The sequence below is a fragment of the Excalfactoria chinensis genome, chromosome 3 (genome assembly GCF_039878825.1).
Source record: "Excalfactoria chinensis isolate bCotChi1 chromosome 3, bCotChi1.hap2, whole genome shotgun sequence".
Classification (NCBI taxonomy): domain Eukaryota; kingdom Metazoa; phylum Chordata; class Aves; order Galliformes; family Phasianidae; genus Excalfactoria; species Excalfactoria chinensis.
This window is the reverse complement of record NC_092827.1, coordinates 49,393,196-49,406,977: the sequence shown is the minus strand read 5'-3', so window position 1 is coordinate 49,406,977 and position 13,782 is coordinate 49,393,196. Positions and strand designations below refer to the sequence as shown.

Genomic DNA, 13,782 nt, shown 5'->3' with positions numbered 1-13,782 from the left:
AACAAAATGTACACTTTCCTTGTTCTACGTCCTAGTACTCACTGACATTGTTGTGCTTTCTTTCACATCTGACTTTGGTTTGGGCTGTAGATTTGGCTGTACAGGGATGTAAGTACCACTATATGTGAATAACAACATCCTATTGTAAATATTTAATATAGATATTGTTATTGATTAGTTTGCTCTTCTATTTTTGTCGTAAGATAACTGTGCATGCCTCATCTAATTTGTATCATTTCTTTCTTTATAAATTTCCTTTGGTGTGAATATGTTTTGTACATGTTTTGAAAAGTTAATTTAGACTTGTAACGTAGCACTCAATATTGTTTGATAACTTCGGTGAATCTGTCTGTTAAAGAAAACTTAGTGTAAGCTTCTTTTTTTTTTTTTTTTTTCTCTTTTTTTTTCTTTTTTTTTTTCCTTTTTTTTTTTCTTTTTTTCTTTTTTCAATGATGTTGATAATGATTTCCCCCACTAGCTTTTGTTTTCTCCTTCCCATTTGTATGTGAGAAACTGGATAGTATACTGTTCTGTAGTCATCTGAGTATGTGCCTATGAAAAAGTTGTAATATCTGGCAAACAAGGAGGGATAATGGCCTTTATGATTCTTGTTAGCTTGTTTGTTTTTAACAACAATATGGACAAAATGAATATTTAGTTGATAATTTTTGTAAGATGCTAATTTAGATATTACAAAGTATATACACAAACATACATATAGATACATATATTTTAATGCAATAGAAATTTCTTCACCTGCAGAAAAAACGTCCTAGAATAGAAATTCCATACTTGGATGAAAATATAAATTAAAAAGAAGCTGTTATGAATAGGAAATGTGAACAATTCCTGCCAAGTGTTATGATTAACAGAATAAAACTTTAACACGTGAGGAATGAAAGAGTAGTGGTATTCATAGAAATTCAAATGGTCCTGAAATGGCTTTTAAAAGTGTTTTTAAAATACATGGGTTTGATTTCTTTGTAATTGCATATTAGTCATTTTTTTTCTGTTAGTCTATGAATTGTTCAAAACTCTCTAAGGTTCCATGGATAAAAAGATTTAGCTTCAGGTATATCACTGTCTTTTTATTTTTATACTTTTATATGGCAATCTCTCTGAAGTGTTGGGCCTATGATGTTTTGCCTGGGGCTTTAAACAAGAAAATGCTCCCAATTTTGTAGTAATTCCAGTTCCTTTAGGATATTGTTTTTCTTATTTAGAAGTAAATAGCATCTCATTATAAGCAGACAGGAAGGCTACAAGTTAAAACTAGCATTCTGCAATTATAAAGTGATATTTCTACCTTCTTCTGGAAAGGATTACCAAATGTTAAAGAGAGTAGCACAGATCGCACTTTAATAATTTGAAGCTGGGACTTCAGTTTAGTAGATAGAATTGTGTACTGGGAATCCAAGGACTCCTGAGCCCCTGCAATACAATACTTGATTCAAGTCACTTAATAAACTTAGCAAATAATTAGAGTTACTCCTTTCCTCTCATGTAGTGAAATTTTGTATTGTCTTCTCACAAGTAATGCATATTTCCATCATCTTTGTAGATAATGTTGCTGGCACTGATCAAAATATAGTCTTCCTCAAGAGCAGAATCTATTAGTCTTTAATTTTTATGGAGAAAATTGCTGTTTGATGCTATGCAGTATAGGTAGTACTGGCATATACCCAGATAATTGGAAAAGCTTGGTTATTATGCAAAGTTGTATATCTTTGTATGTAAATATATATGTGTGTGTGTATATACTTGTGCATATCATGTCTAGTTCAGTACATGCACAATTTGTGCACTAGTGTAAAATATTCTGCAGATAATCCCCCTGCAGTGTGACCTTGATTCTTTGCACTCACCACACTGTCCAGCTCTGGCATGGGAAATGTCTTATTTATGGACTGAGTATATTCCTCTTTGTGCCTTACAGTAAATCTATAAGTAGTCAAAATGATGTGGGTGTTTTGTTTTTGTTTTTGTTTTTTTTTTTTTTTGTTTTGCTTTGGTTTGGTTTGGTTTGTATTTTTTAATGTTGAAAGTGTTGAGTTCACTGATAAACTATTGAGATAATCTGGTGGCAAAGACAGTTTTTACTAAATTTTAAATAAATGCTCGATTGTATTTGGCTGAGGAGATTATGTCAAGAGAGGACTAGTTTTTAGGCCCAATGTCTATTCAAGTCAGATGTTATTTCCATTCTATCTGTTGTCATTCAAACCTTTTCAGCATTAACAGTTTTTATAGGGTTTGAGCTTTGTGCTGCTCTTAAATATTGGTTTATTTTGAAAAGGTTGTATAGACATAAGAATCCTGTAGTACATCATGCTTTTATTTTCTCCTCCTGGATAGTAATATGGTACTCATACCTACCTATATTATTCTTTTAGGGATATCAGAGACCAAGTCACTACATTGCAACCCAAGGTAAGAATCTGTCAGCATTAATCAAACCTAATAAATGTTCTCTGCAATATCCAGCAGCATTTTTCTAAAATGAAGTAGATTAAAATAAAGTATATCCAATATTGTGAGTTGTTGTCTTGTGTTATGGTAAATTAACATAGCATGTTTAGGTAGAATGTGAATAAATGCAAAAATTGCTCATATTTGTCATGTTAATTAGATATTGAGCTATTCTTTCAGTGATAAATTCAGCTGATAAAGTCACTAGCTACTACCGTGATTTCCAATTATGAAGATGAATAGAGAGGGGAAGTATGTGGACAGAGAATGGTTTCAACCTGTATTAAGGCATTTTTTTCCCTCACATTACAGTGTTTTATTTTACTGTTATGGATTTAGTCCAGGATGGAAATGGTAAAGATAAGTAAAATGCTATCTCAGCAAACCTGGGTAAAGAAAGAACCAAGATGGACAAAGCATCTCTGTAGAAAGAAATGGGGAAAATTGTTACAGTGTAACATGCTGCTAAATAAGAAGGGGAGTAAGAGAAAAAATTGAATTTCTGTGGAGATTGTTCATTTTGTATTTCTGATAAAATTCCTCACAGTGAGGAAAAAATGAATAGATTAGGCTAAGATTGCAATGAAATGCCAGGAGCTACGAATTAAAATAAAAATAATTAGATTTAGAAGTGTCATTATTTCATCTGGGAGTATAATCAGATAGCTGGCTGGAAATATCTTGTCATTAGTGCCCTTGTTTGATTGTAGGTCCACACGAAAAGGGGCAAACTAAGTGCTTGTTTTAAAGCAGGATGATTACATTTATGTCCACGCTTTTTTTATTTATGTGTAAGTGATATTTAAGCTGGTATCTCTATGGTTAAGTCTACACTTCAATTTTATTTTTGTTTTACTATGTAAATTGTAGCACACTATATTGCGTACTGGACACAAAAAATTGTTGCTGCTTTAGTGTGCAAATTGTTTTAGTTTCAGCTGGGATGGAATTAATTTTCTTCCAGGTGTGTGGTATGACGCTATGATTTGGTTTTAGAAGGACCATGGTGATAACACACTGATTTTTCCAGTTGCTGCAAAGCAGTGTGGTACAGAGCCAAAGGCATTCCAGCTTCTCAGTTCCTACTAGCAAAGGGCTGGGGGGAGCCCAGGGAGCTGACTTAAACTGGCCAAAGGGGTATTCCATATTATGTTCCATATCATATGACATTGTGCAGAAAGAGAGCTTTGAAAGGAGTGGGAGGTCATTTCCCTTCCTTCTGCTGTTTGTGGGGCTAGGTGGGCATCAGTCAGGGGTTGGTGAGCAACTGCTGGTGCATCACAATTTGTATACATTTATATGTACATCTATAGTCACAACTATACTTCTACATATACTTCTTGTACATGTACAGTCACAGCTGTAACTTCAATGCCTTCTTTACATCTGCCTTTAATGGGCAGACCAGTTATCCTCAGGGCATTTTATGCCCTGATCTGGAAGTCTGGGATGGAACGCAAAGTACCCCCCCCCCCCACAGTGAGTCAGGTGGGGACAATTAAAGATCTCCTTCTCCGCCTGGACTGTCACAAGTCCATGGGACCAGATGGGCTCTGCCCTCAGGTGCTGAGGGAGCTGGCAGGAGTGACTGCTGAGCCTCTCTCCATCATCTACCAGCACTCCTGGTTAACTAGAGAGGTCCCAGAGGACTGGAGGCTTGCTGATGTGACTCCCATCTACAAGAAGGGCTGTAAGGTGGATCCAAGGAACTACAGGTCCATCAGCCTGACCTCAGTATCAGGGAAAGTTATGGATCAAATCTTGGGTGAGATCACATGGTATGTATGTGGCATCCAGGGGATCAGGCCCAGCCAGCATGGGTTCATGAAAGGCATGTTGTACTTGACCAGCCTCATTTCCTTCTGCGACTGGGTGACCAGACTGGTAGATGAGGGAAAAGCTGTTGATGTAGTCTACCTAGACTTCAGCAAAGCCTTTGACACAGTCTCGTACAGAATTCTCCTGGGGAAACCGGCTGCTCGTGACCTGGACAGGTATACCCTCCCTTGGGTAAGGAACTGGATAGAGGGCTGTGCCCAACAGGTAGTGGTTAAAGGAGTAAAGTCCAGCTGGTGACCTGTTACAAGTGGTATCCCCCAGGGGTCAGTACTAGAGCCCATCTTGTTTAATATCTTTATTGATGACCTGGATGAGGGGATTGAGTGTATCCTCAGTAAGTTTGCAGATGACACCTAGTTGGGAGGTGGTATGGATCTTCCTGAGAGTAGGGAGGCCCTTCAGAGGGATCTGGATAGTCTGGATCGCTGGGGTGAGGTGAATGGGATGAGGTTCAACAAGGCCAAGTGCCAGGTCCTGCACTTTGGCCTCAATAACCCCATTTGGTGCTATAGGCTTGGTTTGAATGGCTGGTTGCCTGTGAAGAGGAAAGGGACCTGGGGCTTCCTTTTACCTGGTGTAGGGAACCTGCATTGGCAGGGCGGTTGGACTTGATGATCTCTGGAAGTTCCTTCCAACCCCTATGATTCTGTGATTCTGGGAGTGCTGGTCAGTGCTCGGCTGAACATGAGCCAACAGTGTGCTCAGGTGGCCAGGAGGGCCAATGGCAACCTGCCCTGTATTAGAAATAGTGTGGCCAGCAGGAGCAGAGAGGTAATCATCCCCCTGTACTCAGCACTGGTGAGGCTGCATCTCGAGTATTGTGTTCAGTTTTGGGCTCTTCACTACAAGAAAGACACTGAGGCCCTGGAACTTGTCCAAAGAAGGGCAATGAAACTGGTGAGGGGTCTGGAGCAAATCTTATAAGGAGGGCTCAGGAAGCTGGGAGAAGAGGAGGCTCAGGGGAGACCTCATTGCACTCTACAACTACCTGAAGGGAGGTTGTGATGAGGAGGGTCTTGGCCTCTTCTCCCAGGCAACAAACAGGACCTTAGGAAATGGCTGCAAGTTGTACCAGAAGAGATTTAGGTTAGACATAAGGAATAACTTTTTCTCTTGGAGATTGGTCAGGCACTGGAATGGCTGCCCAGGGAGGTGGTGGAGTTGCCGTCCCTGCTGGTGTTCAAGAGACGTTTGGATGAGCAGCTACAAGATGTTGTTTAGTGGCTTGTGGTAGTGATGGTTATGGGAGGATGGCTGGACTAAATGATCTCGTAGGTCCTTTCCAACCTTCTATGATTCTATGAACTATTATCTTTTTCTTTATCTTAGTAAGTAGTTTTATCTCAACCTTCAAATTCTACTTCATAGTGTCTTTTTAAATTTGTCTTTTTAAATTTTCTCCCCATTCCAATGGGAAGGAAGAGGGTGAGCAAACAACTGCGTGGTTCTGAGCCACCTGCTGGGTTAAACCACAGCACACATGACAGATGAAGTTTGGTGTATGCCATGCACAGCAGTGCTACAGTACTGTAGCACTGTGGTAGGGTGCTGTTTCTGAGATAGGTATTACAGGGCAGACGCCACTGTCCCTCAACCAAATGCAGCTGATCTCTGCAGCAGAGCAGGAGGCAAAACTTAAATGAGTGTTCCTTAGCTTCTTCTGAGAAGTGTAGTTAAATAAGTTTAAATGCCCTTTGTGCTTCATGGCTGCTGACTTTGCTGGCATTGAGATAGCACTGAATGCACCCTGTGCCACTCTCCCACTGCTGGTATTACCAGCACCTTGGTGAACATCCAAAGAAGCTCACACTCAACATGTTATTTAAAAAATGTAAAGCAAACATAGTGTAGATTTAGTCACATGTTGTTGTGTCCTTGTAGTTTTCAAGCCACTTCCAGTGATTCATTTATTTCATGTGGTAATTCAGTTAAACTGAGAAAACTGAGAACTGGTTAACAATAACAATGTAGGCCGGAAACTGCTGTCAAGGTGTGATGATGTGGTTTCATGAAGCTTTCATCTTTGAGCAAGTGCATTCATGCATGCCAGCTCTGTAAAGAAATGGATTTTATTTTTAGAATTCACTTTGTCTGTTATTTTGCTGCATGGTGTCACCTGGCGTTTTTTTTACAGGTCCAGTTCATGAGACTGTGTATGATTTTTGGAGAATGATATGGCAGGAGCAATCAGCTTGTGTTGTGATGGTCACAAACTTAGTGGAAGTTGGAAGAGTAAGTTCTTATTTATTTTGTTACTGCAGGCCTAATTTAGAAATGAATTTGGTATAAATTTGGTAACTGCCACTATATAAAGCAGCATAAACTCCCTGTAGCTAGTACTTGACCTGACAGAAAAAACATTAGCTGTGACAAGTCACATGAGTGTATGGTCATTTTGGAACAGTGTGTTGTAATTTAGTACATGCAGTAACATATCTTCAAGGTTTTATTTTTCTTGGATGTAAAGCATTTCTTCATTTTATATTTAGGTCAAATGTTACAAATATTGGCCTGATGACACAGAAGTTTATGGTGACTTCAAGGTGACTTGTGTAGAGATGGAGCCCCTGGCAGAGTACGTGGTCAGGACCTTCACTCTTGGAAGGGTGAGCACATTTTGAAAGGGCTCAGCAAATACTGTTTCCTGATGGCAAGAAGTAAGTTATGGACTGTGCTTCCATGTGTTCAAGTTGGATACGAAATCCATCTTTTTGGTTTAGCCCACAGCATAGGCAGCCACAGCACACTGCGTCAGGTCTTTCCATTCATGTCACTCTGGGTTTCAGTTTCCCCAGAAATGTTGACTGCTACCATCCCATCTCTTACATTCACCTTTTCTCCGTAGCCAGACTTTTGAGCTGAGCTCAAGTACTCCATTAGGAATCATGCCAGTCATTCATCTCCTTTTGCTCTGCCCTGAATGCAGCTGAGCCAATCTCACTTAATCAAAGAACAAATTCTGTGAATGCAAGATATATGATACAGCTGCAGTCCTCTGATATATCATTATACTTGCCTGTGGATGTTGAGAACTTATTGTCAATGAGCGGAAGTTCTGAAAATTGATGCAAATTGCATCTAAGTATAGAAAAACTATCTAATGAGGCAAAACTAGTGTGCTATAATAGCAAAAGAAAGAATGATGAACTTCAAAATGGAAATTAAAATACAATGACATCTTTACACTTTATATGTTCTTTAAATGATTGGTGAAATGATGAAAATGGCATGTAGGTTCTATCACTGACGCCATTATTTGAGTCAAAGTGTAGCTTGTCTCTGAAATACTTTGAAATTCATAACCTTTTTTTTTTTTTTTTTGCCTTTTACAGAGAGGCTACAATGAAATCCGTGAAGTCAAACAGTTTCATTTCACTGGCTGGCCCGATCATGGAGTTCCTTACAATGCTACAGGCCTGCTTTCATTTATACGAAGAGTCAAATTATCTAATCCTCCTAGCGCAGGACCTATTGTAGTCCACTGCAGGTATGTACAGATGTGATAGATTTTTTTCCACAGCTCTGTATGTGAGTATATATAATAATTTCTTGAGAAGCATTCATCATTTTGAAGTGTTTTGGGTTTTGTTTTTCTCCTTTTGAATTGCCTGGCTACCATTAGGTAACCTACTGTCTAATTTTATGACAGCATTCAAGAAGTGTAGATACAGCTGCATTGATAATCTAGCACTGTATATAGTGTTTGAACAGATTGTTAATTTAATCTATGTAAACAAATAGGTGAATGAAGATAGAATGAGGCTAGTGGCAACAAGTACAGGCTGTTGTTTCCTGTGCAAAGTTTAAAGAGGGTTGTATTGCTAAGAAACACACATTTGATGATTTCTTTTCACCTTGTCAAATGCTTAATTATATACTACAGATAAAGTTACTAACTCTTTACAGATTTTAAAATTCTCGATGCAAAAATTGTCCTTAGCTTTATATAAAAACAAAATAAATAAAGCGAGAATCTGTGGGACACTGCTGTCTAAACCTGTTTAGTGGTTGGCTGATAAACTGAACACTTTAATTTCTGACTGTAAGGTATCACTTAGAAATCATCCCTAATCTTTTATTAAATAAAGACAAGATCTGTCATCTTTTGAAGTGTATGAGCTTAATCGTCTTCCAAATTTTAATTTCAACTAACTTCTACTTTGCTCTATGTATTGATTTAGGTGATAAAAAGAGAAAAACAGATGCTTTCTGCTGTTACTTAATTAATCAAATCTGATGAAAAATGGTTGTTTGGGGTACACCAAAAGTTTTAAAAGGCATTATGAAGGAGAGAAAATAAATATTAGGCAGTGGTTGTGATGAAAAAAGAAGTGAATGGTTTTATGAAAAAAATGCTCAAGGCAGTGAGTTTATAAATTTTGTAGGTGTCTTCATGAACTATTTCTAATGGTATTTTACTGTTCCTCTTCAGTGCTGGTGCTGGACGCACAGGTTGTTACATTGTGATTGATATCATGCTAGATATGGCAGAAAGAGAAGGCGTTGTGGATATCTACAACTGTGTCAAAGCATTACGGTCCCGTCGCATCAACATGGTACAGACAGAGGTATAGTACTTTTACTCCAAAGCACCTGATGCTTTCTGAAATATGCCTGGTTAGAATTTCACTGTTACTAGGCAAAAAGCAGACAGTGGATCTGCTGGGGGGCTGTTTTCTCCATTGGGAGGCACTACTGTGTGCCAAGGTCATGCAACAAACCTGTCAGCTCTTTCTGTCATCATACAAGTGAGTACTTGTCTGACTTTATAACAAAGGGAAAGCCAGAAAAAATAATGGGAAGAAATGCTTCCTATTGAGACACACTTGATTTTACAACCAGCCTAGCTACCAGGCAAATGGTGTACTAGCTTGCACACACACACACAAGGAGAACACAGCATGCCAAATGATTGCTAATCACAGGTAGTGCTTGAAGCAATTTACACTTTCTGTTAGTATTGTGAGAAAAGCTATTTTTGAAAAATAAAATGAATAAAGACAGTAAGTCACTGGCATATATACAGAAACCCACAAGCACCACTAGAAAAATGACCCCATCAAATAATTCACTGTGTGCTTTTAAGTTTTACTAACTTAAAGTTGGTTCCCAATTATGACAAGTGTTCGTACTAAAGTAGTGTTTAATGGTTTGATGAACAGTATCTTGAGTTTTACACTGTGCAGATGTGTTTTTTTCTGAAAAGAAGGAAAGACTGGTTGTTTTTAAATGACAATAATTCTTGTTTCTTTATGTAATTTGGTAGGAGCAATACATCTTTATTCATGATGCCATTCTAGAAGCTTGCCTGTGTGGGGAAACTGCCATTCCTGTCTGTGAATTCAAAGCTGCTTATTTTGATATGATTAGAATAGACTCTCAAACAAACTCTTCACATCTCAAAGATGAGTTTCAGGTATTCACAGCTTTTACTAACTCTACATTTGTCAACGTTTTTGGTTTTTTTGTTTGGTTGGTTTTTGGTTTTTGGTTTTTTTGTTTTTTTGTTTTTGTGTGTGTGTGTGTATAAATTTAGTTTATTTTAAGGGAAAGAGTTTTCATATCATATTTATAGCATTTTATCTCTTACTTGTATTCCACAAAATAAAGTATCCATGTCTACATGCTTTGCAGAGTTGCTTTAAATATGAAGCTTTAAATATGAAATACCACTCTTTGAATAACCTTTCAGTAAGTATCTGTCTGGAAGAAAGAGCACTGGCTGAGAACCAGAGAGAGTTTCAGCTTGCATTTGCACAGTGAAGGCGTAGCTCTTTGGGACTGCAAAGGATCCTCTTTGCTTCCTTCCTTTCAGAGGGGCTGTTGTCTGGTAGAAGCCATTCAGTGTTACTTGGAGCACCTTTTACACCTGTGTTCTAATGCCCTCAAAATGCCTTAGTATGCTCATCATACAGATGGGAGCTCTTATTTGCAATTGTATTTTTACTCTCATTAAAACAAATAGAATTTGTTTGTTTTTTGTTTTTTGGTTTTTTTTTTTGCTAAATTGTTGGCTAATGTTTTATGTATTCTCGCATTGCAATATTCTAAATTAATAACTTAGTGAATCTTGATAATGTTGTCTATAAAGCAAGTATCCTCTCTGCCGTAGACCCTGAATTCTGTTACTCCTCGTCTGCAAGCTGAGGACTGCAGCATAGCTTGCTTGCCAAGGAACCATGACAAGAACCGCTTCATGGATATGCTGCCACCTGACAGATGTCTGCCCTTCTTAATTACTATTGATGGGGAGAGCAGCAACTACATCAATGCAGCTCTTATGGATGTAAGAGACTGTCTTCTTTGTCTACGTACTGTGCCTTGGAAAGCTGTGTAATATGATAGAGAACACTTACTAGTTTAAGAAAGGGTAATTCTTTCTTCACATAGTGCCCAGTAAAACAGTCTTAACAAAGAGAGGTGGCAAATGGGTAGGAAACCCCACCAGCTTGTATTGCTGGCTCAGAAGGTTTGGTGTCTTCAGTCTTTTGCATCCTTATGTGGCCCATTGGAAAGCTCTCTATTTCAACACCATTAATTAAAGGTTTAGTCTACAGATCTCAAAATCACAGCAGGATCTCAAAAATCTTGTGTTTATCTGGGAGTAAATATTACCAACCTAAGGATGAACTTACTATCTGTTTTAGGAGAAAATCTATGTATGTTGAAGTAGAAGAGATAGGGGGAGAGGAAGCAAAATGTTTCTTTGGTATGCTTGGGGGATAGGGTGTTTTTTTGTTGTTGTTTGTATTTTGACTTGTAGCTCTCATTTAAAGATTTTTAGTCTTTGAAGTTTGAGTGGCAGAAGTACTCTCGGGGAAAAAAGGTGAAGTGATGGGAAAAAATGGAGGTGAACCTACTTATAAATGTCTTGTTGATAAAGAGGCTTATCACACATGCTGTCAGATACCTGACTGTGCCTTCCATTAACACTGCCAAAGTTAGGCCTCTAAAGCCTCTTTTTACTGTAAATACTTCAATAAGTGGCCTGATTTTCAGAGCATCTCACTTTCCTCAAAAATGTATTACTGTCAGAAACTGCAGTGTCGAGAAGAGATTCTGGAATAAAATGGTAAATAGCATCGAAAGTCATCAGGAGTGAATGATATTTGCCCCAAAGCTCTGCCTGAGCTAGTGCAGGAAATGTTTGAACTGCTAGCAAAATGCAGTTCCTAATCTCACAATTAGCTATTGTGCCAGAAAAATAGAGTAGCATGTGTGAGACTAATCCATTAGAGAGTCATAGAGGCTGAATGGATGAATTAGAGTAGTGAGCAGAATTTTGGTAGCAATGGAAATTGTTTAGAATTGCAGTTAAAATTACATGAAGCACCTGGATAAAATTGATGTGACAGAGACCAACCAGCACATCTATGTGGGGAGTGTTTGGGGAGAAACAGTAGAGACTAAAGGCAGTATGGCAGAAGGAATCTGAGTGTGTAACAGTGTAGCAGGCAGAGACAGAAAGCAAGCAGAGTGTTAATGGAGGCAAGTATGTATAGCCTGAAATGGTAGTAATAAAGGGAAAGAAAGCAGCAGAAAACATTATATTACAAAGAAGGCATATAACAAGGCTGTAAGTACAGATCTAAAAATTTGGGTAATGAGAGGGGTTTTTTTGTTTTTTGGGGTTTTTTTGTTTTGTTTTTTTTTTTTTTTTTGCTCTTTTTTTGTGATTTTGTTGGCACTGATTCAGTCAGAGAAGGGAACCTCATTGCCAGGAAAAGGGAGTTTCAGTAGCAGAACAGAAATAGAAATTTTCCTCTTTCCACAGTGTATTTGTTCCTGTGTTCCCACAAAAAGATATCTGCTCCCCAGTGTGACAGCAGATACCCTGCCTGCTCTCTTTGAAAGTCTGATCATCTTAATCTCAGTATGTTCTCATCTCAAGAGAAACCAGAAATGATGGGAAAAGGGCTAGGAAGCATCAGCTAGTACATGTTTCATTTCTTAAAAATATAAGGGAAGAATTGGCAGCTGACATTCCTCTTTGCTGCTGGGATAGATGCAGGAAGCAGGACACAGTCTGCACCTCAGTATGCTTCACACAGTGGGAAAAGACAGCAAACAATTGGGAAAAAAAACCTTATTTTGTTGTCAAATAAGTACTGATGCTAAAGGTATTAATTTGTTATCTTCACAATTTACAGTAGGTAGAAAGGGAAAAAAAAAAAAAAAGAGAAGAAAAGAAAAAAAAAAAAAGAAAAGAAAAAAAAAAAAAAAAGAAAAAAAAAAAGAGAAATATTTTTTCTTCCTGAACTCAAACTGTGCTCTCTGAGGACATGCTAATACATTGCGCATGAAGATTCCTCATGCCAATCTGCAAGAAGGCCAAGTGTTGTAGCTGCCCTGCTAGGTCTCTCTGTTAGGCTAATGTAATCTACTTATTTCAGTAAAAAGCATCCAGAATGCACACTAAGCACTTAGTATGTGGATCTCTGTGTTGTGAACAGAAGTCCCAGAATTTTGACTTCAAACCCAACACTTAGGTTCCCATATGCCTAACAAGGGTAACACCTCCTGACTTTTTTTCTCAGATGAACCTGTCAGTGCTTTCTTGCTAGTTCCCTTGTTGCAGAACTCTGCCATGCATAGTTGCAGATTGTCTGCATAAAACTTCCATTCTTTCCTCTTCTGATTGATGCTGGTAAGTCACATACTAAAAGAGGCTTAACCCCTCTGCTGTTAGTTGTGTCTGAAGCAACTTATGCTGGGCTGCAAAGCCCTGTGTACTTGTGCATAATGCAGCAAGCAGAAAACTGAACCTTCTGTCCTGACAGAAAATAGTATTTTGCTGTTTATCCTCTGTTTTGTGATGGAAATCAGCCCCAGTAATTCTGATGACCAGGACTGAAGTCTAGTAAAAGTTGCCATCAGCTTGGATTTGCATCTCAGTGTACTGTCAGGGATGAGCTTTGTCTGCAGGTCAGTTACAGAGCTTGCGTGTGTCCTGGTGTGTATAGGGTGACTAGCTGGGACCTTTACACTTCTCTGTGCAGAATGGAAGCAGGCTGTCTGCTGAATCTTCCTGGCATGGTACCCAGAATGGCATGGCTCCAAGCCTCAGCCTCCAAGCAGAGACCTCTGGAGCCACTGCTGTGCCATCTGCACATTTGAACTGTGGTACACAGCCCATCAGTGGAGGTCACAGACCTGTGCACAGCAGCATCCTTGTTCTAACTTGATGCAGTGATGTATTTTTTAACATCAGCTTCAATGGAATCTGATGTAATTGATGTTATAGCTTTGTTCTTGTTATATTTTATTTTTGTTGTGGAGTTTGAGTGGAAGTTAAGAAGTACTTCCTCTACCAATGCTAATATATTTGTTTGCCTTTGCAGAGCTACAGGCAGCCAGCAGCTTTTATTGTCACACAACATCCTTTACCAAACACTGTGAAAGATTTCTGGAGATTAGTGTATGACTACGGCTGTACTTCTCTTGTGATGTTAAACGAGGTCGACTTAGCACAGG

The 13,782-nt window shown here is 38.5% G+C and overlaps 1 protein-coding gene across 15 annotated transcripts in view; it reads left to right on the top strand.

Annotated features, from left to right (window-relative positions):
* Positions 1-13,782, top strand: part of PTPRK (protein tyrosine phosphatase receptor type K) — a 384,844-nt gene that overhangs the window by 362,689 nt on the left and 8,373 nt on the right. For 10 of the 15 annotated variants that reach the window (XM_072333868.1, XM_072333865.1, XM_072333860.1 and 7 more), the window contains 9 exons: positions 91-108; positions 2,394-2,430; positions 6,443-6,540; positions 6,798-6,914; positions 7,641-7,795; positions 8,741-8,876; positions 9,575-9,724; positions 10,421-10,594; positions 13,650-13,781. In XM_072333868.1, the coding sequence (XP_072189969.1) occupies positions 91-108; positions 2,394-2,430; positions 6,443-6,540; positions 6,798-6,914; positions 7,641-7,795; positions 8,741-8,876; positions 9,575-9,724; positions 10,421-10,594; positions 13,650-13,781 (1,017 nt within the window). The remainder of the gene's footprint in view (positions 1-90; positions 109-2,393; positions 2,431-6,442; positions 6,541-6,797; positions 6,915-7,640; positions 7,796-8,740; positions 8,877-9,574; positions 9,725-10,420; positions 10,595-13,649; position 13,782) is intronic. The other 5 variants (XM_072333871.1, XM_072333872.1, XM_072333870.1 and 2 more) reach the window with 1 other exon arrangement.